The sequence below is a fragment of the Apostichopus japonicus genome, chromosome 13 (genome assembly GCF_037975245.1).
Source record: "Apostichopus japonicus isolate 1M-3 chromosome 13, ASM3797524v1, whole genome shotgun sequence".
NCBI classification, from domain to species: domain Eukaryota; kingdom Metazoa; phylum Echinodermata; class Holothuroidea; order Aspidochirotida; family Stichopodidae; genus Apostichopus; species Apostichopus japonicus.
Window position 1 is genome coordinate 5,223,171 of NC_092573.1, and position 22,613 is coordinate 5,245,783.

The following is a 22,613-nucleotide window of genomic DNA, read 5'->3' on the forward strand; positions in this document are numbered from 1 at the left end:
CCCCCCCCACCCTACACATCGTCTTGGTGGCACTGAGTTATCATTTCCTCACTGTTGTGCATACTTCAGTAGACAGAATACGATTCATGTTCTGCTTATTTTATTCTTTTTTATTTGTCAATATATGTGCACTTTATTTTATCACACAAGTGGTAATCAAGTTTTATCTAAACTTAGAGAATGCAATATTGAATTTCTTGCTTTATTTTTACCCTTGCTTATTAAATATTTATTTTTCATTGTTGGTTAATATTAGGAAGGAGAAGTAGGCTTACCAGATGTGGCTGACAGAAATACGGGGACCTTCACAGCTAACCTTCCTGCCTCCACAAATCCTAGAGTACCACCTCCAAGTTCCAACAGTCGAAATCCAGTACAGCCAGGAGGTGCAGGCTACCCAAGCAGGTACCCTGCTATTGGTGGTCAGGGTCGCCCTCAGGGCCCTGGACAGAACCCTCAGGGCAGGCCTGGTTCAGTTGTTCCTATTTATGAAGCTGTAGACACATCTAGCTCATCAGGGGTACCAGGCCAGTTCCCACATGGTAAACCAGGAACCAGTGGACCAAGGTACCCACCTCAGGGTAAACCAATCTATACCCTACCAATAGCTGACACCCCTCAGAACCCTCTACTACATAATGTCCCACAGGACCCTACTGGCTCTAGAGGTAATCCTCAGTATCCTCCAACCGTAAGGGAATCGTTTCCTCCAAATGGGCCCAACCGCCATGAAACTCAGGATAAGAACCAAGCCCTTGGACAGGTGGCAGGTGGCACCTATAATCTCCCAGAGGAGTCAAGTAATGCAGATGATGGTGAAGCTAACCATGTGATGTACTATTGGATGGACTCAGAAATGACAGAGTGTTCAAGATCATGTGCAGGAGGTAAGAGAATACCACTTTTGGGATTTCCTTGAGGCCATCATCAGGCTAACTATGGGCCACAAGTCCCAAGACAAATTCTAGAAGGCTAATGTGCAAGTCAACTGAAGTGTACTACAGAGAGCTAGGGCATTTACATGTTTTGAAGTACATATGTCTGTTAACCACTTACAAATTCAATATCAGCAAATTAGCATTTTGATCTGAATCATTTAATAATAAATCATTTTAGAAACTATTGGAAACAAGAAGTTACAAATACTGTTTAATACTCACATATATTCCCCTGATTACACTGACTATAACTTGTGAAATAAGGCTTGGATTCAGTAACAGAATCTGATGTTGCAACTATATAAGTACTGGATTATTAAAGCTATATATAGAAAGATAATCAGAACGTGAAAACATGTAAAATTGATTTGTTAACTTAATTCGCCTAAAATACACCAGAAACAAAATCAATTATTTTCTGTGCCATGCTAGACAGTAAGTAAGTGAATCGCTGCATAAATAGGAGCAGCCCAGTGGTTTTTAGATCCCCATCATATATTTAAGCCTGAGGAGCATCCAACTATGTAATGGATATTACACAGCTTGGACAAATAGACACAAAGATACAAATCATGCAATATGGGGCTTGATAATGGTTATCAAATATTATCATTATAAATACCTTTCCTGATCTGAGTGGGAACCCTGTGACCCTAGATTTCAATGTTGAATGTACAGTACTTAGATGATTAACTTAAAAGTCTAAACTATAGAAACAAGGAAATTCAAATTCAGAGTAGCTGCCAGTTGGTTAACCTTTGTACTACTAATCCTACCACTTCAAAACTATGGTGCACATGGCATACATAACCCTGAAACTGAGGGTCTGCTAAACTTTATGTACTGTTATGTACTGTTGTTGCATTCAGTATTACCATGTTTTAGGGGTGGATCTAGGAATTAAAAATGGAGGCAGTGTAGTCCTGGATGAACTGACTGATGCTAAATCTCCTTTAGGTTGGTTCAGGTGTTACCTTCCCAAAAACAAAGTTTAGAAATGAAATGGTTCATTCTGAGTCATATTTAGGCTACATGTTAATGAGGTATATAATTAAGTTGACATGCAGTTGTTCTGAATAAATACTTTTTTTGTTTTTTTGGGGGTTGAAAATGAGGGGTGGGGGGGGGGAGGTGTTCACCACCATCTCCTCGTGCCTGTTCCATGACTAATGTTATTAGGTGTTGAAACCATCTTCAGAAGGTCATGTGACTATTAACATTACCTAATAGTGATATTGTAGAATGTGTTCAGCCCTCTGTATATTTGTTAGTTCATATGTATCACTGTATTTCAGATCATTAAACTTATCCCTTTTTTTGCATCACATCAGGTATTCAGCAGTCAATGTCACATTGTGTGGATACGATATATCTGTCTCCTGTTGATGATGATATGTGTATACAAGATTGGAAACCTGCAGCCAAGATCATGGCATGCAACACACAACCTTGTCCTCCTACGTAAGTATTACTGGCAAAGGGGGGAGGGGGGGAGGGGGAGGGAGGGAGGGAGGGGAAGATAGAAGGTGGCATATTTCTGAAAAGAGAGGAGGGGTCATGATTCCAGTTTGTTATATCCCATGATATTGACCAAAAATCGTATTCAAACTTAAATATATAAATTATTTCGTGTAGGACAGTAGATTGAGTGGAGGCGTCCTCAAAGTTGTCTTGTGTGTGGTTTGTTGATATGTATGTAGTTGTGATGATATGTGTATTCAAGATGGGAACCAATATTATGGCATGCAATTCGACAACCATTTATCTCCAACACTAAGTAGCACAGATTAAGGGGAAAGAAAAATGGGGAGAGAGTAAAGTTCAGTGAAAAGGTCAAATGTTATATCTGAATGTGTTATCCTATATCCAATGATTTTCATGGAAATCTTTTTCAACCACACTTCAACCAGTACTTCTGAAGGAAAACTGTGGGAATGGTAGCATTTTCGAGTAATTGAAACTGTAAGATTATAAATCAGAGGAAAATAAGGAAATAAGAATTTCCCATATTTTCAGAAACTGTGCTTTTGTGGAAGTAAATATTAACTGTAGAAAAATTGGTAGTGTCATTGGATTGTCAAGTATTCCCAAATTAGGTCAGATTGTTTTGGTGTAATTTTCCTCAGCTTATGATTTTTGTTGGCAATATAACTTTGGATCTTCAGAAAAAGCTGAGAGGTGTACTTGAGTATATCCTGTCTCCTCATAAATTTCATGCTATTTCTTTTGTACCTACTGGTTTCCTCTACATCCTGAGACAAAAAAACATTGGAATGTAACCCAAGCATAACTCAGAAAACCTTCAGACTAGGTAAATAATCAAACACAATTTGAGTGGGGTCCTTGCCCCTGCAAATATTTGGTGTATATATACAGCTGCTTATCAAGAAATCACACTGTCAATTATTTAGAAGTTTGTTCATGTTGACAGTGACAGTATGATCTGGCATACCATTCATGTAACATGACCTGACAGAAAAATGAAAAACAAAAGTGTCCAATTCATATTTACACATAACTTACATGTATGTAAAGTGTATGAGCCAGCTACTTTATAAACACTAATATCATCATTTCTGTCAATTTAACAGGGCAGTTAGTGCTTGATAAATCTCTAATTTGGCTGAGGTATTTCCTCTGCTGATTTGAAAAGGGAAGCCAAGAAAACGAAATTGCCAATGTAAACTTTACTACCCTCTCATGGCAACTATCTTGACTCATGTTTCCAGACTAAACAAGATTAAAATGATACCAGACCTGTTATTATTTAAAGAACCTTTCTATGCTTCTTTGCACTTCACTTTATGTTCTCCTTCTCTGTTTCCTCTTTTTTTCATTTTTTGTTCCTCTTCTAGTAAGTTGGTATTAAATTTGTTTAAGTTGTTTATCATTATCCCAAAGAAATGATAGGATCCTGTCACGTTTCACTTTTTTTGGGGTCTACATCGATGTTACCGGACATATTTTCCTTCATAGCCTATCATTAAAGTATCTGTATTTATATGATGGATTAATGATCGGATGAAGGATCTCGAACTAATCCCAGGTCAAGGGTCAACCGGAGTTTAAACTTCTCACGCTTCTGAACCTATGATTTTAATTTAGTTTCATTCAAGTATAATTATGAAATATGGGATCAATTCTCAAATCATCAACACTAAAGCACTAAAGTAAAAAAATGAATCCTTGCAAATTCAATTTGATTGATCATGAAAGCTGTTAGACATAGCTCCAATTATTTAGAAGACCTGGAAATTAATAGAGAAATTTGAAATAATTTGGTTGTCTCTTCATCTTGCTTTTCATTAACTTCTTGACATGATATTTGAGATAGATAATGCAACAGTATGTTGTAGCAAATGGTGGTTTGATTGTAGCACTTCCCTCATATAGTTTGTATGACAAGGACATTTAGGTAACCTGACCTTTGCCCCACCACATCCTCCGACTTCATCATTCCCCTCCTGGTAAGACTTTTGAAAGACAGTATTAAGATTGTATTGACTATACTAGTGCTCTCACCAGGATGGCAATGTGACCCTTTTAGTGTAACTTCCATGGTGATGCAACAGGACACAATTTAGGTACTCTTACGCATGCAGATTGAAAATCTGTAGACAGAAAATCGAGAGCTCTGTGAGAAAATTCCAGGGCCCAGCTAAATAAAAAGTTTACCCGTAGTGCAACACCCGGCTGATGTGCAGTTTGTTGAACTACAGTTTGAGATTAATTACAAGCTGGTTTTTGAAAAATTGCTCATGTAACTTTGAGAGTGAATTTTCATTTGGTTATTAATGTATAGCAGCTGGATTGCAAGGTTCGTTTATAGTATCTGTGAAATTGTGTCAAACACTTCAAGTGTGGTCTCAATAAGTTATGGATATATGAGGGATCAATTTATGTGAAAAGTATATTGCAGTTTAAATCGATCATACCATAGGGAAGATGTACCTGATGATGACTCTGAAATATTTTAATTGATGTAATAACTCTGGTGTCAGATATAATGACATGTCTTAATGTATTGTTGAGATGTTCCACACATGATGGCATTTATGTGATAGACTCATGGTATGACATGCTCTGCTTCATGAACTGAATACATTAGTGGAGTGGGAAGAGAATTTAGAAACACACTGTATGTAACAACTTATCCTAAGGATATAACAGGCCACTGACCTTTATTGTGAGGTTTAACAATTGCCTTACTAATATATCACCTATTTTCATTTCATGGTTTGAAATATAAGATGGTTATACAGTCAACCTGCAACTTTGCATCATTCTTGGAATGTAGCACTATAGAATAGTACTGACAGCTTTTTCAAATTCAGAATTCTTTAAGCCATCCATAAATCTGTTTATATGTTGAATTCTTTTGAATAGTTTAAGTCAGGAGCAGGGAGGGGGAATGGGGGGGGGGGAGCTAGGATGGGTATAGCCTACATGTGTAGTCTTGTTTTATGGTGGATGATGTTGGTAACTTGACAAGCTAAGTCAGTATTTGGAATCTGCCATCTGGCAAGAAAATGTTAACTTCTATTCATTTTACTCATCGTTCATTGCTGTTCAGTATTGTAAAAACAACTGCCTTCCAAACTACATGGTTATGAATATGCATTAGAGTCGCAGCCTAGCTGAAGCATCTGTCAGGACTGGTTGCCACGACGACAACAAAATATAAAAACTCTGCAAAGGATGGGTCATTTAAAATTTACCAAAATTATAAAGAATTCTCAAGTTCCATTACTATATTGAGCATGAGGTACAACAGGATGATCAATGGTGTAGTAGGATGATGAAAGGGTGAAGGGAAGGGGGGGGGGGGATTACTGTTGGGAAAACTGATGTTTTAATAATTGTGGCATACATGTTTGTTGTTTCTTCTTAAAGATGGACAGCTGGTGAATGGACAGAATGCAGTGCTACTTGTGGAAGCTCAAGCAGATTAAGACAAGTGCTTTGTAAAGAACAGAGAACACAGTCTGTTATTACAACCGTACCCGTCACCAATTGTAATCAGACATCAAGACCCGCCTCTGCAGAACAATGCCAAGTGCCAAGTTGCCCTTCATGGGAGACAGGAGAGTGGGGAGAGGTAGGCATTAGAAAATATAATATTTAGCATACAATGGGGGCTCCCCAGCATTTTAGTTGAGGTGCAACTCTTTCTCATGTATAGGTCCTAAGTAATGTGGGTGGTCAGGACTGTTTGCAAATATTTCAATCAAAGTATCACAATCATCGGGGAGCGCAGTGCTCATAACTAGCATGCATAAAACACACCAAGTAAATTTGTATACTGATATACTGGATGATCAGATGCAAGTGTCACTTTCAGTTGCCCCGAACAAATAAGATGTTTTAGAAAACACAAGTTAGGGGCTGAATTAAAACAGTTTGCCTCACTTGAAAATTCAGACACACTCTACAAACGATCTCATCTGCAATAAATACAAGCAAACATACACCTGTATATAGTTTTAGAGATCAACTCCTGATGTGCCCATTCATAGCAACAGCTTGTTGTTTTGTGAAAGTATATATATAGCACCGATATGACTTGTCCTCTGTTGATTTTGATGACATCAGTTTGGGGAGCCCCATTTTTTAATTATCACCTCTAAAAAGAAAATGATACGACTCTTTCTTTAGACATGACTGGAGTGGTTTCGGCCAGTTGTAATGTGGAAATCCTGATAAATCATGTAAACATTTTGATGTTCGGAAGGCAAAGGTTATGAATTCATGCGAAGTATGAAATGTGACTGGAACAGTCGCAAAAAAAACTGGAAGGAAGCTAGGGGGTATTAATTTAGCGTAGCAATGAGTTCAATTTCCTCTTAGTCATCCTAATTGTAGTACTATTCCATGGAAATTTGATGCTATCATGATTTGAGGCTTGTCTGCAAAAGTCTTTATTGTTTTTGTTTTTGTAAGAACATGAAAGTAACTTATGAAAGAAAATGATGTAATGTGCATTTTATTTGGCTCTAGTGTGAAGCATGTTCCAATATTGTACAGGAAGGATGTTATAAATCCAGCCATATTATCCAGGGCAAACTAGGTATATAAGTATTTATGAAGACTTTAACTTTAAGAGATTTTTGAAAATTGATTTCTTCATGATAGCAGGTTTCACAAGTGAGAAAAGGAGGCAAGGAAAGGCAGGGCAGGGGGTTTTACAAATATCAAGGTTTAATCAGTTCACTGTGGTAATATAATTTCCATCTTTTTAAGAGACCACTCAGCTATAAATCCCATTGTTTTGTATATCATGTGATGTACAGGGTGGGGGAGGGGTCAGGAGGACTACTAATTCTTCATGTGTCCATGACATTATGAAGGCTTCGAAGTGGGAGCATAGTGACAGAATTATCCCCCAGGATTAGTTGAGCTGGCTTTAGACACTCCTGTATGGTGGTGTAATGATTGGTAGTATCAAACCTGTTTTACTTGCTTTTATACAGTATCGGTGCCTCTTTGATATTACTTAGATATTATGTACATTGGCTTTACACCGGGAAAGGAATTCACTAAATGTGGTATATACGTAGCTACTGTATGTACACATGTACGATGGCATCTGTAGGAGTATAGAGAGCTCTTCCTTGTCTCATTTATTGCTTTCATTCTTATTGTTGACTCCATGAACATAGAAACATAATCTAAGAGGAATGCCATCCATCAGCTAGAAGCTTTGTGTGACTCTAAGTCCCTCTGAATTTATCTGAGCATAAATGGGTTATTCCGTAAACAAGTAATCAAAATTTGTCACATTTTTGCCATATATGTCGTCTCTGTTGCACTCCAGCCACAACCAGATTTGACAGGTTGCATGTTTGAAATAAGTCAAACATTTGCAACAGAAACTGAGCTATAATATGACATGTTTAAACAATTTGCTCTTTGCCAGGGGCAGTTCCAGGTTGTTAAAGTTATGATCCTGTGGTAATTAAAGCTATAGGGGATCTGTGGAAAAAAAAAATTAGACATAAAATATTTTTAAGGCTATAAATTAGTTAAAAAATTAGGTCTATAATAAGGTTGACAAGTAAGGTTGTGCTATAGACAAATAATTGTTTTGTTTTTGTGGGTAGGGGGTTGAAAGGGGGGGGGGGCTGTATACCCCTGGATCAATACCAAGTTGTTAGCCTCTACCCGCTCTATATTGAATAATAATCCACAGAAAATGTCTCAGTAATTCTCATGTCTGAACTAAGGGAACTGAACATATTTTGGACCTTTGAATTTATGTAATGCCATATATGTTAACATATGTCATTAAAGAACCTAAGTGGAATAAAGTGCGGGAAAAAGAGTAATGGTATGAACTGGCTAAATTTAAGAGTTGTAGAAATGTAGAAATGAAATATATATAAACAAAAGATTTAGAAATGTTTATACCTTGAAAATACTTCAAAGGATGTGTAGGGACGTGGCATTGCCTGTTTTATGAGTGATCCAGTTCATGCTTGTTTATATTTTATGATTAACATGTATCGTTGGTGGTCTTTGTGATCTAGAAAAAACAGACAAGCTTTGTAACACTCAAACTTTGATCACGAAAAAGACATTTATTTCCATCGTATGCCAACTCTTCATCTTGGGTAGTGTCCAACATACAGTACCACCGGCGTGGACTGGAATATAAACGATCAAATCAACATTTGGCTCTGTATTTAGTGGCTCAGTAGTTAAAGCAGGATGGGAAATGCAGATTTTAATCAATATCAGTTAAAACTTTGCATTTTCATGTTATATACATACTGAATCTTTACACATTAATGTTCAGAATATCAGTGTGTGTTAGCATGGCATTCTACTCTGCTGCAAGGAACAAGGGTTGGTATATACATTGCAATGTTATGAAATGACTATGTGTCTGTTTACAAATGATGCAGTGATCATCTAGATACATCTGTGTAACAAATGGCCATTTTGTGTGACATTTCTAGCTATGCTATAACAGGCAAATTTCTTTCCTGTACTGTTACTGGTGACATTCATAAAATATGAAAGCAAGATATACTTTACATATAGGCCTACACCACCATCATGGAGAGATCTTGATTATAGTATTACTTGAAAGTGTTCACTTGAATGTGGGGTTCCTATGTTAATACCCCATCCCACAACCACAATCATGTACTATGCAATGTAGTGCTGATAAGCACCTTGATGGTACAGTATGCAAAGCACCCTATAGTGGTGCAGCAGTACAAGTATCATGCTTGAGAACCATCAAATCACTTGTAACTCATTAGAGAAAGGATAGCGCAAAGGAATATATCTGTATGTTTAAATAGTTTTATAGTACTTTCAAACTTATAGAAATTTGAACATTAGAAATGGATAAGGTAAGTTTTCTGTTAATATGTATACCGCCTATGGTGCAGATGTTTTGCTCTTACTACCATAAGTATAGTACAATATATAAGGCTGTGTACATAACTTATTTGACTATAACGACTATATTTTGGTATTTTTAATAGTGTTCTGTGGATTGCGGTACAGGGCAACAGCAGCGTAGAGTAACCTGTCAGCAAGATGGAACAGAAGTGTCTGACAGACACTGTGCAGATCAGACAAAACCCTCTGAAAGAGAAGAATGTGATATGGGTTCCTGCATCCCGGAGTGGTTATACTCACTTTACACTGAATCGGTAGGTTTCCCATCTTCATAGTAGGTGATTGAAGTGATACAGGGTAGCTATGACCGTCATCTGACTCCTAATGGGACGTGACAAGTCAGTCCATAAAATTAATTTTATTGACAAAAAGATGTTAGTAATGTTATAGCAGCTTTTTTACATTTTTGGGGGAAGTTTTATCAAATCTACTAAGATTATACTGTAAATATGATTGTAGAAGTTCAAACTTAGACACTCTTACAGATTGTCTTCATGAAATTGAGAAAGTCACTCATCAACCTATTATCCATTAGATCCTGAACATTTCTTTAATATCCAGACATTTTTCATAGCATTAATCATACATAAAGGCATACTCGAAAGCTGCGATACTTTTCACTTTTACCGCGTTATGGAAACTTGACTATAATGTCAATCTAATGACCTGCATGGTCGTGGGAATTCAGTAATAAAATATCACTGATAAATAAATGTACAAAAATCCACTCAAAGAGTCACTTCAGATTGTGTAATACAATTCAGATGAATAAAATAATATTGTATGTTTGTTTTGTTGTATAGTGTTCATCAGAGTGTGGAAGTGGTTACAAGAGTAGAAATGTGATCTGTAGTACAGCAGGGAGTGCTGGTGCAGTATCCCAAGATAACTGTGCAGGAATGGTAAAACCACGTGTCTCCAAGGTTTGCAACCGAGCATCTTGTGGTGCTAAATGGGTCATGTCAGAATGGTCCCAGGTGAGTCACTTAGTAATACTGATATAAATATATATTATACTGTATATGTAAAGGAAAATAACATTTTAAGACAGCAGCCCTGGGATCTCTGTGAATATTTTGTTTTACAAAGACCAGAGTTAGAGTCAGTTAAAGCAAAGGACCAGGAAGAATTAGGTTCTCACTTTATCTAGGTTTAACAATGTGCAGGCCATTCTGATATGGTGTGCTAGCCTAAGGCCTTAAAGGCCCATATATACCTGCTTAGTGCAAGAATGTGGGTCGATTTTCTTACATCGGGCCAAACCAAAATCTTTCACAGGCCATTTCTTAAGAACCCCTTGTCTAAGGTTCTTTATCAATTTACATTCATTAATATGTTTGCTTGTGATTACTCAAAACTTTGAGTTGTAACTAATCTTTTGATAATTTTCATTCTAGAAAATAACAAACTGTTAAAGCAATGCAAATAAAGAAAAACCAAAATAAAAAGTCAGTTCTAATTTAATATAATACTACTTTAAGAGAGTAATCCAAGTGTCCTTGACACATTTTTCCATTGCTGCTCATGAAGCAATACAAGTCATGACTTTGGCAATTGATTGATACACCTGTTGATTTATGAGACCCTCACTGGCATGTCTTCATTCTTGAAATCAAAATGTCAAAACATTCTTTCATTAATCATGTTCTTTTGAATGTAAATAACTCAGAAAGTCTGTAAAATTTCATGATCCCCACACAAGATCCTCAAAGAAATGCAATGTTTGAAGGGCCTAAACTGTGTTCTTCTTTTCTGCGGTATTGGTGGGGCTGAAAAAAGCTGGTAAACTTGAATAGGAGGTGACTTAGCTGATTAAATGAGAAAAGAAAAGGAGCTAGGGGAAATAACTTTGCTACATGAAGGTAATATAAAAGTGAACACATTGTGACTGTTTGACAAAGTTCACATCTGGCACAAATATTAATCTGAAATATGAGGCAGGTTTTCATAGAGAAAATTAATTTTAATAAAACTTTTGCCCTTGGTCCAGGAGGAAACTTCATTGTCCATCCAGTTACCTCAGAGTTACCTCAGGGTTGATGGGTTTATAACCCTGGGGTCCATGGTTCTAGTCCCATTTAAACCCAAACAATTATTTGTCTTATCTTTGGGTTGGTTTATAATATTCTATCCAGTTCCCTGTGATATTGAGAATTTTAACTCTTTCAAGTTAAATGTGAATAAGAAACTTTCTTCTTAGCACCTATTTTGTTACTTTCACCATCGACTTTCATAAATAATGAACTATTTCACTGACTTTTTGGTCCATATCAATATTGAGCAGATTGTTTCATTCTAATGTCACTCTCTCCCAACAGTGTTCAAGTGAATGCGGTCCAGGATCCCAGAGTCGTTTGGTTTTATGTGTGACGTATCGGGACGGTAACACTATAGTCCAAGATAGCCAATGCAGAGATGATAAACCAGTCGAGAACCAAGAATGTAATGTTAGAGAATGTGGCTCCTCCTGGTACACAGCAGACTTTACACAGGTAATTCTATTAGAAAGATTCCTTAACAATGCTAAGAAAACAGAACTTGTGTCTGCTATAAAGTTGAGCAAATAATCAAGGAGTAAGTAAGTACTGTTGAGGATATGCAGATGTGCAATCTGGTACACAAAAGAGCTCAAGCATTAAAAGTTTTACAAACTGATGCAACTTAGTGGGGAGAGGAGACAAAATCATGTAACCATGGTTGACCATTAAAAGTATTTAGAGGAGAGGAGACAAAATCATGTAACCATGGTTGACCATTGAAAGTATTACAAACTGATGCAACTTAGTGGGGAGAGGAGATAAAATCATGTAACCATGGTTGACCATTAAAAGTATTACAAACTTAGTGGGGAGAGGAGACAAAATCATGTAACCATGGTTGACCATTAAAAGTTTTACAAACTGAACCAACTTAGTGGGGAGAGGAGACAAAATCATGTAACCATGGTTGACTATTAAAAGTATTACAAACTTAGTGGGCAGAGGAGACAAAATCATGTAACCATGGTTGACCATTAAAAGTATTTAGAGGAGAGGAGACAAAATCATGTAACCATGGTTGACCATTGAAAGTATTACAAACTGATGCAACTTAGTGGGGAGAGGAGATAAAATCATGTAACCATGGTTGACCATTAAAAGTATTACAAACTTAGTGGGGAGAGGAGACAAAATCATGTAACCATGGTTGACCATTAAAAGTTTTACAAACTGAACCAACTTAGTGGGGAGAGGAGACAAAATCATGTAACCATGGTTGACTATTAAAAGTATTACAAACTTAGTGGGCAGAGGAGACAAAATCATGTAACCATGGTTGACCATTAAAAGTATTTAGAGGAGAGGAGACAAAATCATGTAACCATGGTTGACCATTGAAAGTATTACAAACTGATGCAACTTAGTGGGGAGAGGAGATAAAATCATGTAACCATGGTTGACCATTAAAAGTATTACAAACTTAGTGGGGAGAGGAGACAAAATCATGTAACCATGGTTGACCATTAAAAGTATTACAAACTGATGCAACTTAGTGAGGAGATGGTTGACCATTTCAAATTTTCAAAGTGTTTTAATGATAAACCTTGTGTGATATGGATGACATTAATCTACGTTGGATAATAAGCCCAGTGAAATGTAGCTGTCATTGTCCTGTAATGACAAAATTTAATTTGGAAGAAAGAAGAAGTGTAATTAGTCATCACTGCTCACTGAATGAAATACGCAGCTACAACTGCTTTGAAATCTGGAATATTTGCTATTGATTTCAGATATTTCCACAACCTCATGCAAGTCTCACATAATTTGAAATTCTACTTGGTTGTTTATTTCAGGACTAAGTTTGGTTAAATTGTTTTCATAAAGTCGATGTGCCTCTTTAATACAAAATTTTAACACTAACAAAAATAACAACTTCCACCCAGGTCCACTGTTTATGTGAAATAAAAAAAAGTTTTATTGTTATTAAAATGTGGTGTCACAGGAATAAGCATAGTTATGAAAGAAAATACATGAACTTACCAGTGTCTAGAACTTTGGAAGATATTCAAGATACACTAAAATATTTAAAATGGTTATGGAGTAGTCATTAAACCTTGCACATGACACTGCATACCTTCAGACTTAAAATAATAAATCATGCTTGGCCTACGTAGATCAAATGGAAACTTTGCTGGTGGTGTCAAAAGTCTGTATAATTCCAAGGTGAAAGATGCCACTTTTCATCCACAGGGTTCATAAAATTGTACATTTTATTTAGAAAAAATAGCTGCTATTGGGTCATGCTATATGCGGTGCTTGAAAATTGAGGACCTTATACACTGATGCAAATAAAAAAGAAAGATTGAAAGAGCAAATATTAGAGAGCCAATCAATCTCTTCACAAAGTCATTTATTGACATGAGAATAAAGTTTTCATTCAACAGGAACATGATTTCTCTTTTTGTATCATGGCTCAACAGAAATGTTAAGAGGTATTCCAGAGTTTTAATCAATTGGCTGAAAATTTTGAATGATATTGCTGTTTCTTTTGAAACGTCAAATCAGAGAGATGTTTTGGACAAACTGTGAGGCTAAGAAGGTGAAACAAAAACCTATGAGCTCTGTGTTAAGGTCACCACATTATAAATGTTACATCCCTCTACTTAAACAAGAAAGGGGTCCAATTTTAATAACTTAATTTCTCATGAATTTCAAAGGAGTTTTCCCATATTTTCTTTCCGTGCATAGTGTTCCAGAAGTTGCGGTGGTGGAGTAATGACCAGAACGGTCAAATGTTTGAATGAAGCATTTGAACCCAGCTCTGAATGTATAGGGGATCGACCATCAGATTTAGAAAACTGTAATCCTCAAGAATGTGTAGATAATGCACCACCAACCAGTAAGTACCAACACAAGCAAGACATTTCAAACATCACCCTCTATCTCTTTGCCAGTTTAAGCAAACATTCCAAAGCAAAGATCATGAATATATCTGTATGTATCCTAGCTATTTTAAATTCATCAACTGCTTTGTGTATTTAACCTAAGGAAGATTTATTTTATACTTTGAGGGCCAACTTAGAAGTAATTGATTTCTTTTGTGTTGAGAAAGTATCCTGCAAATGTTTCTAGAACCATTCTCTTAGAGAATCCTTTTAGATTAAACAAAATGATCTCATGAATATGCATGATGCACTGTGGTATTATGAAATTCTTAGTAACATTTCTTTATCAATTTACATTCATTAATATGTTTGCTTGCGATTACTCAAAACTTTGAGTTGTAACTAATCTTTCCATATCATCTGATGGTGCCTAAAGACTCATTACTTTTTAGCAACTTTGAAATGAGTCAGAGATGATGATTCCATGGGAAAACCAACCTCACTGATATGTTGGAATCCTTTCAGATGTGTGGTTTGCGGCAACTGGTTGACTTGTTACAGCCAACTAAAAGCAACTGGTTGTATTCACAACCTAAAGTCTCCTATCACTCAACAGAAAACAATATATTGAGAAAGAATAAACAATATTGAGAGAAATATTATAGATTAGTTTCTTGCAGTCAAAAAGCAATACTTCATATTTGCAAACCAACAATCAGCCTTTTTAGCTTATCATACATTCATCACAGATGTACTGAGGCCTTGTATAATTTGTATATAAAGCTCTGGGCTGAAATTATTTGTCATCAAATGAAAAGCTTAAAACACTACTGGTGTGCATTCTTTTGGAGTGATGAGGAACACATCTTAGTATATGCTCTAGTTTATGCTACTTGTAAATTATTAGGAATTGTGCCCATGCTGTTAAATCTCAATAATGTGCATCAACCAGCTGCTGTTATGCTCTGCTTTGAAATTTGATTGCATGACTAGTTTGCCTTAATTAAAAGATGTACCTCCTGTTAAAAGTTTGATTGGCAATTGTTAAGTTATCAGTTGTTTAATAATCCAAAAACAGTAGCACGTACCTACTCAAATAAATGCAAAGAAGATAACATAGATAAATGATCCAAAGTGCCATTCAGAAGTACTTTGTTCTTAACCCTGAACTTACATGGTAAACAAAAGAATCTGTCACTCAACAGACAGAAAGCAGCTCTTTTCAAGCAAGACTGGTTACACCATATTACATTCCTTTCATAAGTGGCTGACTGTTTCCTTAATTACTTACTTTGGCAAAAAAAGAAAACCCTAACAAACTGGCCCATCCAACAAATCAGAACAGCAAGTCTGTGCTAATTTGCTGATTTGTATGGCTAAGAATGGTAATTTTGCACACATTTTAGAATCCATTTCCTTTAGAGAGAACATGTCTGGCTTAAAAGCAACATTATGAAAGATAGTATTGGGGTGAGTGGGTGGTGGTGGTGGAAGGGGCTGCATAGAGCTGTGCGGAGTAAGAGACAGTTATTGTTCTACTCAGGAGGGGATTTACCTTGATTCTCTACACAAGCGCCATCACTTTGAAAGGAACTAATAAATGAGGAATCATTCATTTCATACTCTGCATGTTTTTTTTATGCACATTTTGCCTCAAATCTTCTTTGGTTTTGCACATTTCATTTTGGCAAACTATTTTGCTTATGCAATCTATATAAAATGTTTTTGTTTCATTTTTAATCTTAACTTTTGTAACGTATATTTTGGAGGCTAAAAATCGGTGTTGTCTAAAATGAAAGACTATTAGCCCAACTATTTTCATTCCTCTGCTTAAGATGTGAGACATATTACTCTCAAACTGACTATAAAGTAATCATCTATCATACCTTGCACCGATGGCACCCGTACCTTTAGAATGAAAACTAATTGTAGGAGAAATTTTTTGACCTATTTCTTATTTTTGTTTTTTAACTTCCATTTCATAGTTTTTTGAACATTCAGTTGTACATAAAGTGCTGAAACATTATCTCACAAATGTCATCATAAACATAAACTGTCCTTTTTTCTTTTGTACACATGAATCCCAAGTTATGTTAGCTCGCTTCATGTTTTTTTTGTTTTTTTTTTGGACAAATGATTGTGATCATTTTAACATTTGAGCCATTTTTTTTTTTTATCTTCACCATTATTTACTGTACCTTCTTATAGATGCACCATCTCTTACATCTTCTCCACCCGAAGGTGAGACCATTCTAATCATCCCTTAGTTGGGAGATAGAACTTCATCGAAATTATCCCTCCTCCCCTCTTCCCTCATCGTACCCCTGTATAATATTCTCTCTGTATGAAATCACAGTATCGTTTGTTTACTATGTATTGTGCCTTCATTATATTCTCTTATTGTCCTGTCCATGGTACATTTGATAGTCTTCTTCAACAACTGTATAAATGTGATAGTATTCAATTTTACTTTTATGTGTTATTGTATTTGGGTTTTAACTTAAACTGTGAACAAGGTTATTTGAAAAAGTTATAGGAAAGGGGAAGGTCTGTTATTTTATATGGTTCTGTGCAGTTTTGCTATCACAACTTTATTGTATCTGTGTGGGGCAGGGGGGGGGGGGGTTTCCTAATCCTGAAAATTAATGAAAATATTGATCACATTAATTGATCACAATCCATAGCTAATTGTTTAACAGGCCGTTGAACAATGTCCGACATTAACAGGTGAATTATAGGCTATGACAGTATCTCTATAACAATTGTCTTTGTATTTTTAGATCAGTCCCAAATAATGTCAGAAAAAAAGGTGTCATTGTTTACATGTGACCTTAATAAGGATTTTGGCAGCTACTTGTGACAACCCTGCACCTAAATCTACTGAAGATAAATAAACCCTGCACCTAAATCTACTGAAGATAAATAAACCCTGCACTTAAATCTACTGAAGAAAAATAAACCCTGCACCTAAATCTACTGAAGATTAATAAACCCTTCACCTAAATATACTGAGGATTAATAAACCCTGCGCCTAAATCTACTGAGGATTAATAAACCCTGCACCTAAATCTACTGAAGATTAATAAACCCTGCACCTAAATATACTGAGGATTAATCAACCCTGCACCTAAATCTATTAAGGATTAATAAACCCTGCACCTAAATCTACTGAGGATTAATAAACCCTGCACCTAAATCTACTGAAGATTAATAAACCCTGCACCTAAATCTACTGAGGATTAATAAATCCTGCACTTAATCTACTGAGGATTAATAACCCTGCACTTAAATCTACTGAGGATTAATAAACCCTACACCTAAATCTACTGATGATTAATAAACCCTGCACCTAAATCTACTGAGGATTATTGCCAAATATCTTCCTTTCTGGAAGAAACTGTAACATCTGTTCCTTAATTTCACTGCAATTTATTCCAGATCTGAAAAGATGCCCCCTTACAGATCTGAAAAGATGCCCCCTTAATTTTGAATTACCTAAAGTAGTAATGCTTGTCTTTGCAGCACCTGTTATCTATGAAATGAACATGTATGCACACTTTAATAATTGATAACTCGTTCTGATAAAAGTTGCTCATCTATCTTTGACTATAGAAATACATGTTGAACAGTTTTAATGTAGATCCTTTTGTTGCCATGGAATACACTTTCCCTAAATATACATAAAATAGTTTTTAAATATATTATTTATTCTGTTAAATTTATCTTTCTACTAACAGTATCTGAAATGTTTTAATTCATAAATTGTTACCAATTTTATTGGCATGTATTCTTCAAATTTATTGATATCTGGTAGCTGGTTTAAGCTTGTACCAATTACTCTACTATTAAGTACAAATTATATTACTTTGTTATTCCCTATATTGCATGTTTTAACAATTTTACTAACAAATTCACATTTAATCCCTTTCAACTATTTAACCAATTGCAAGCTTGATTTAAAATTGCTTCATGCTCTTGCAATACATCCTTTACCCATCTGTAATTTGCTTTTCTTGTTTTGTCTCTGTAAGACATCACTTTTCCACATTGCATGGCAACTCGAGAGAATATTGAGTAATTCTTTAGAAAGCAATATTGAGTAATTCTTTAGTAAGCAACATTTAGTAACTTTCAAATTCAAGAAAAGGTAAGAAAGGTGAGGAGGGGGAGATATTGGGTTCTGTAAGTAAATGTTTGAAGGAAGGGGAGAGGGGAGTTATGTAAGTGAATGGTAACAGGAATGGACTACTCTGTTGAGCATTGAGGGGAGGTGGGGGGCAGAGGACTTGGGGGCATATGATTGCACTTTTGTAAATTTCAATCTTGAGAAAACGATTACTTTCAACTACTTTTTTTCTTTCCTATTTCATTAGAGGGTCACAAGAAGGTCAACCCCCATCCCCCCTCCATTCTGTGTCTTCTCTAAACTAAGACACTTGAGGTATGAACAGTGAATTTTGTTTAACTTCACCACTTTTCTTAATCCTTTTTTCTTTCTACTTTCCTCCAGACTGTCGAGATAAATTCAGTTATTGCAACAAGGTAGCCCGTTCTCGTTTGTGCAACTACTCTTACTATAGCCGGCTCTGCTGCTACTCTTGCTACAACCAAGTGAACAGATGAAGTCTCCTCCTCAGATAGACAGAAGGATTTGAAATCATTTATCATAAACTTACATCTCTGAATAAAATCAAGGAAATTGTGTGTTCCCAAAGGCAGCTGTGCTAGCTGATCTACAGAGTGATGAAGCATCATCATGACTAGTAAGCTAGCAGCTTCTTTTGGAATTGGTTTGAAATCAAACTTGCAGCAGGTTTTTCATAAAAATAAGAACATATTTGTGTTCGTATATGACAGAAGAGCTCAGTGATGAAAGAAGACAGTAAAGTTTGGTTACAGATAAGAGTGATGTCCTTATAACATTGGCGGGTACATCTCACCAGTTTATACACACACATTTGCTCTTCATATGACACAAAATTTAACAGAATTTTAACAGAATAAAAACTCTTTTCAGTTTTATGTTCTAAAGGAGGCATTCATTTTGTACTAGAGTAATAATAGGCCTAGAGGGCATTTTATATTTTATGAGAGAGATTTTAGCACATATTTGATTTAGTTGTTGCTTATTTCAAAGGACAATTCAGCTGGAAAATCATGAATACCCACTTTAATTTTGGTATTCGGTCAGGGTTTGAAGCTACAAATTTCCAGATGGTAGGTTTCATTTCTTCTAATGCCACCATCAGCTTGATTAGTTGAAATGGAAACGAGAATTAGCAAAAAGTGATTGATAACAGGTTCATTACAAAGTTTGAAGTTTATTCAGTGAATGGGAAGCAATTTGTTTTTAAACAATTGGTATACTGCACAGCATGTGTATGTTAGAGAATGTGACATGCTCTTATAACAGTTAAATATCATTTTATTTTATCATTTTGAATTGCAAAAAATGAATCCATTATTGTGTACAGTTGTCTTTGAAGAAGCATGGCTAACTTGGCCAGGAAACTTTGAGAAATGCACAGAGGTACGGGAGCATTAAGTAGGCTGTACAGGGTATTCTCTATAACAGATATATATATGCAGTACAGTTCATTGTTTCATATAGTTGTGTGTAGTACATGCAGTAGTGAGATAACTGACACAAGCAAGAAAGAAATGAGAGCAAATTTCACAAGCCATTATTAAAGAAGACAACTTGTAACTTGTAAGCTATGGTTGAACATGTTAAGCTTTCAAGTGTATTGCGTGGTGAGACTTCAAGCATTATATAACAGCTCAAATTTCAAACCAAAGATCCACAAACTCCTTCAAGTGATGCACAGGTTAAATTTCATTCTTAAAGCGAAGAAAGTAGCACTTCAAGTAGATGTATAATACCGAATTTGTGGATTGGCTAGACATTTTTAAAATGCTGTTTCAATCAAATGAAGTTGGAAATAAGTTGTCAAGCATGAAAAGTGGTCAGCTTTCACTCTGGATTGAAGTATGAATATGGATTACATTGTATTATCACTGTGTAGAGTTTTATCCAAACCAAGTGTCATGTTTGTTGGTTCTTCTTACCAAAGGTTGCACGATAAATAACTTCTTGGTAGTTATGTAGTAGTGTCATGTATGGATAATAATGACAAAGGACATGATGACAAAGGAAAAACAGTACCAAACAAAACACAAAATCCCAAGGTCTAAGAAGCAGGTGACAATTGTTTTTTATTGACAAGATAAATACTTACTAGTTCACTTTTGTAGATATTTACCCATTTTAATTTATTGCTGTCTTTTTTTTACTAAGCATGTTTTTCTTTATCATTATGTGTTATGTATAAAGTTTGTTTATGCTGAAATCTGTTTTTTTTTGTTTTTTTATTATTTTTTATGTATTGAGTTTTGAATGAATTAGGGCTCATAGGAAGAAGAATGGTTGAAATGATTGTATTTTCCTTGGGGATTATTCGAAAGAAATTTATCCTAGTCACTGGACTGACTTTAAACATGTACATTATTTATATCTTTTACTCTTTAATTTTCCATTTAACAGTGGTATGACTAGAAAATAAAATTATGTGAAAATAATTTCACTAAAATATCTTCTATAGAAAAAAAAATGAATTGCAAATGGTAACCATGTTGATGAAAAACTAATATCTTCTGAGGTTCAGTCTGAGAGTGTAATCACAGCTATTATACAGTTAATTTGGTGGTGGGCTGATAACTGGGGTTAAGTGGCTTTTCTTTCAAAGAAACACTTTAATAATATACATTTGATGATGAACCAACTGTTTTATACAGATTATAACATATCTTCATTGGAATCATATGGTTTGGATATTGATTGGTCTCCTTATCCTATGTTGAATTATCCTACAACTGATTTATTGATTGATTGAATAATTTATCAATATTCATTTGTTTGCATGCTGCTGGTAGGGAGGTCTATTATGACTTATAAGAATTTACCTTTCAAATATTCAAGTTATACTCTATATTGTGGCAATGTTGTGCTTATAGCAACTTTTCAAAGGTAAGTTCTCATGACGTGTAGCCATTGCCCAAGACCAAAGTCCTGTCTTAATGTTTGTCATATTCAAATCATAGTGTGTGCTTATCTCATACCCTTCCAGTGATATGTTGAGGTATGCAAATTAAAGTTTCCAAAACTTGAGCTATATTTGGAAAATCTTAGGAATCCACGTGTTCTTTATTAACAAATCACTATCAGTTGGACTTGATGCCCAAATTATGAATGTAAGTTAGTTAACCTATTGAATATTACAATAGCTTATTGTTATTCTTTTAAGAAATATTTAAAGTACCAAATGCCTCTCTGGTGATTATATTATTTGTAAAGGTACATGAAATGTTTTGTAATGATTGAACTAATATTAGTCATTACACCATACTTGTGCACGTTTATTTGTGTTGCAGTTTAGTGAAACTGGTCATAAACAGGGCACATCTTTTGGAATGGGTCGGTGATATTTATATATATTTCAAAGTTTTAATTTTTTTTTATAACATCAGAAAGAAGAAAAATACAGAAAAACAGAATTTAATGCTTGAAGAGAAACCAAAAGGCTGTCAATTGTGTAGTTGAATATTCATGAAGGTGAAAATTACCACTCCCAATCATGTTATAGAATATTTATGATGAAACTATGAAAATTGTTTTATGTAAGACATCATTCACTCTAAATCCTACTGACAAGATCAAAATAAAACAGTAAAGTGAAAGATGTGGGTTGTTCCAGTTGCATTTTTGATGTATCTCTATCAGTTATTATTTGCAAGAAACAATGCATCAGTTTTACAAACAGGCAACAACAGCTGTCCACTTTACTCGTCCCCTTTATTTCTTGTATTCCTGTAAATATCAGTATTTTTTGGTGTTGGCATATATAGCTACGATAAGATAATTCTTATGCTAGAGAGAAAATAGCTTAATATCTGAATAAACACATCATCGATGATTCCCATACTTGATTGTCTCTCGCTTTATCTTTATTGTTGTATTCTCTTATTTTTAAATTGGATTATTTGATTTGAATAGCTTATGTCATGGATAGGCCAAGTTATTTAAACCTGAAAGAAAAAGTGAGTTGAAAGAACATTAATCAACTCAATACTAACAAGCTCAAAAATTGACAAGTGTCAGTTGTATGGAAACCTACTTTGGTAGTAGAGAGGTCTTGTTAAGACCTAAGAATAATCAACTTTAGTATGCTTGTCAGATCTGCCTTAACTGTCAAAACTGTATATCCACTCTGGAAAGTTAACTTGATATGAACAGATCCTTGGGAGTATATTTCACTGGCAAAAACCCTCTACTGGTAAATATCAGCAATAACAAAAAGAGGTGCTCATGGTATAATTTCAGGAAAGAAGGCAGTGAATAG

The 22,613-nt window shown here is 35.3% G+C and overlaps 1 protein-coding gene across 3 annotated transcripts in view; it reads left to right on the top strand.

The window, feature by feature from the left end:
• The window catches only part of LOC139979222 (thrombospondin type-1 domain-containing protein 4-like), a 159,777-nt gene extending 137,582 nt beyond the window's left edge, over nucleotides 1–22,195 (top strand). For 2 of the 3 annotated variants that reach the window (XM_071989980.1, XM_071989983.1), the window contains 9 exons: nucleotides 257–887; nucleotides 2,270–2,399; nucleotides 5,832–6,036; nucleotides 9,434–9,604; nucleotides 10,154–10,327; nucleotides 11,669–11,842; nucleotides 14,078–14,228; nucleotides 16,423–16,455; nucleotides 18,725–22,195. In XM_071989980.1, the coding sequence (XP_071846081.1) occupies nucleotides 257–887; nucleotides 2,270–2,399; nucleotides 5,832–6,036; nucleotides 9,434–9,604; nucleotides 10,154–10,327; nucleotides 11,669–11,842; nucleotides 14,078–14,228; nucleotides 16,423–16,455; nucleotides 18,725–18,837 (1,782 nt within the window). In that variant the 3' untranslated portion in view covers nucleotides 18,838–22,195. The remainder of the gene's footprint in view (nucleotides 1–256; nucleotides 888–2,269; nucleotides 2,400–5,831; nucleotides 6,037–9,433; nucleotides 9,605–10,153; nucleotides 10,328–11,668; nucleotides 11,843–14,077; nucleotides 14,229–16,422; nucleotides 16,456–18,724) is intronic. The other variant, XM_071989982.1, reaches the window with a different exon arrangement.
• The last annotated feature ends 418 nt before the right edge of the window (nucleotides 22,196–22,613 follow it).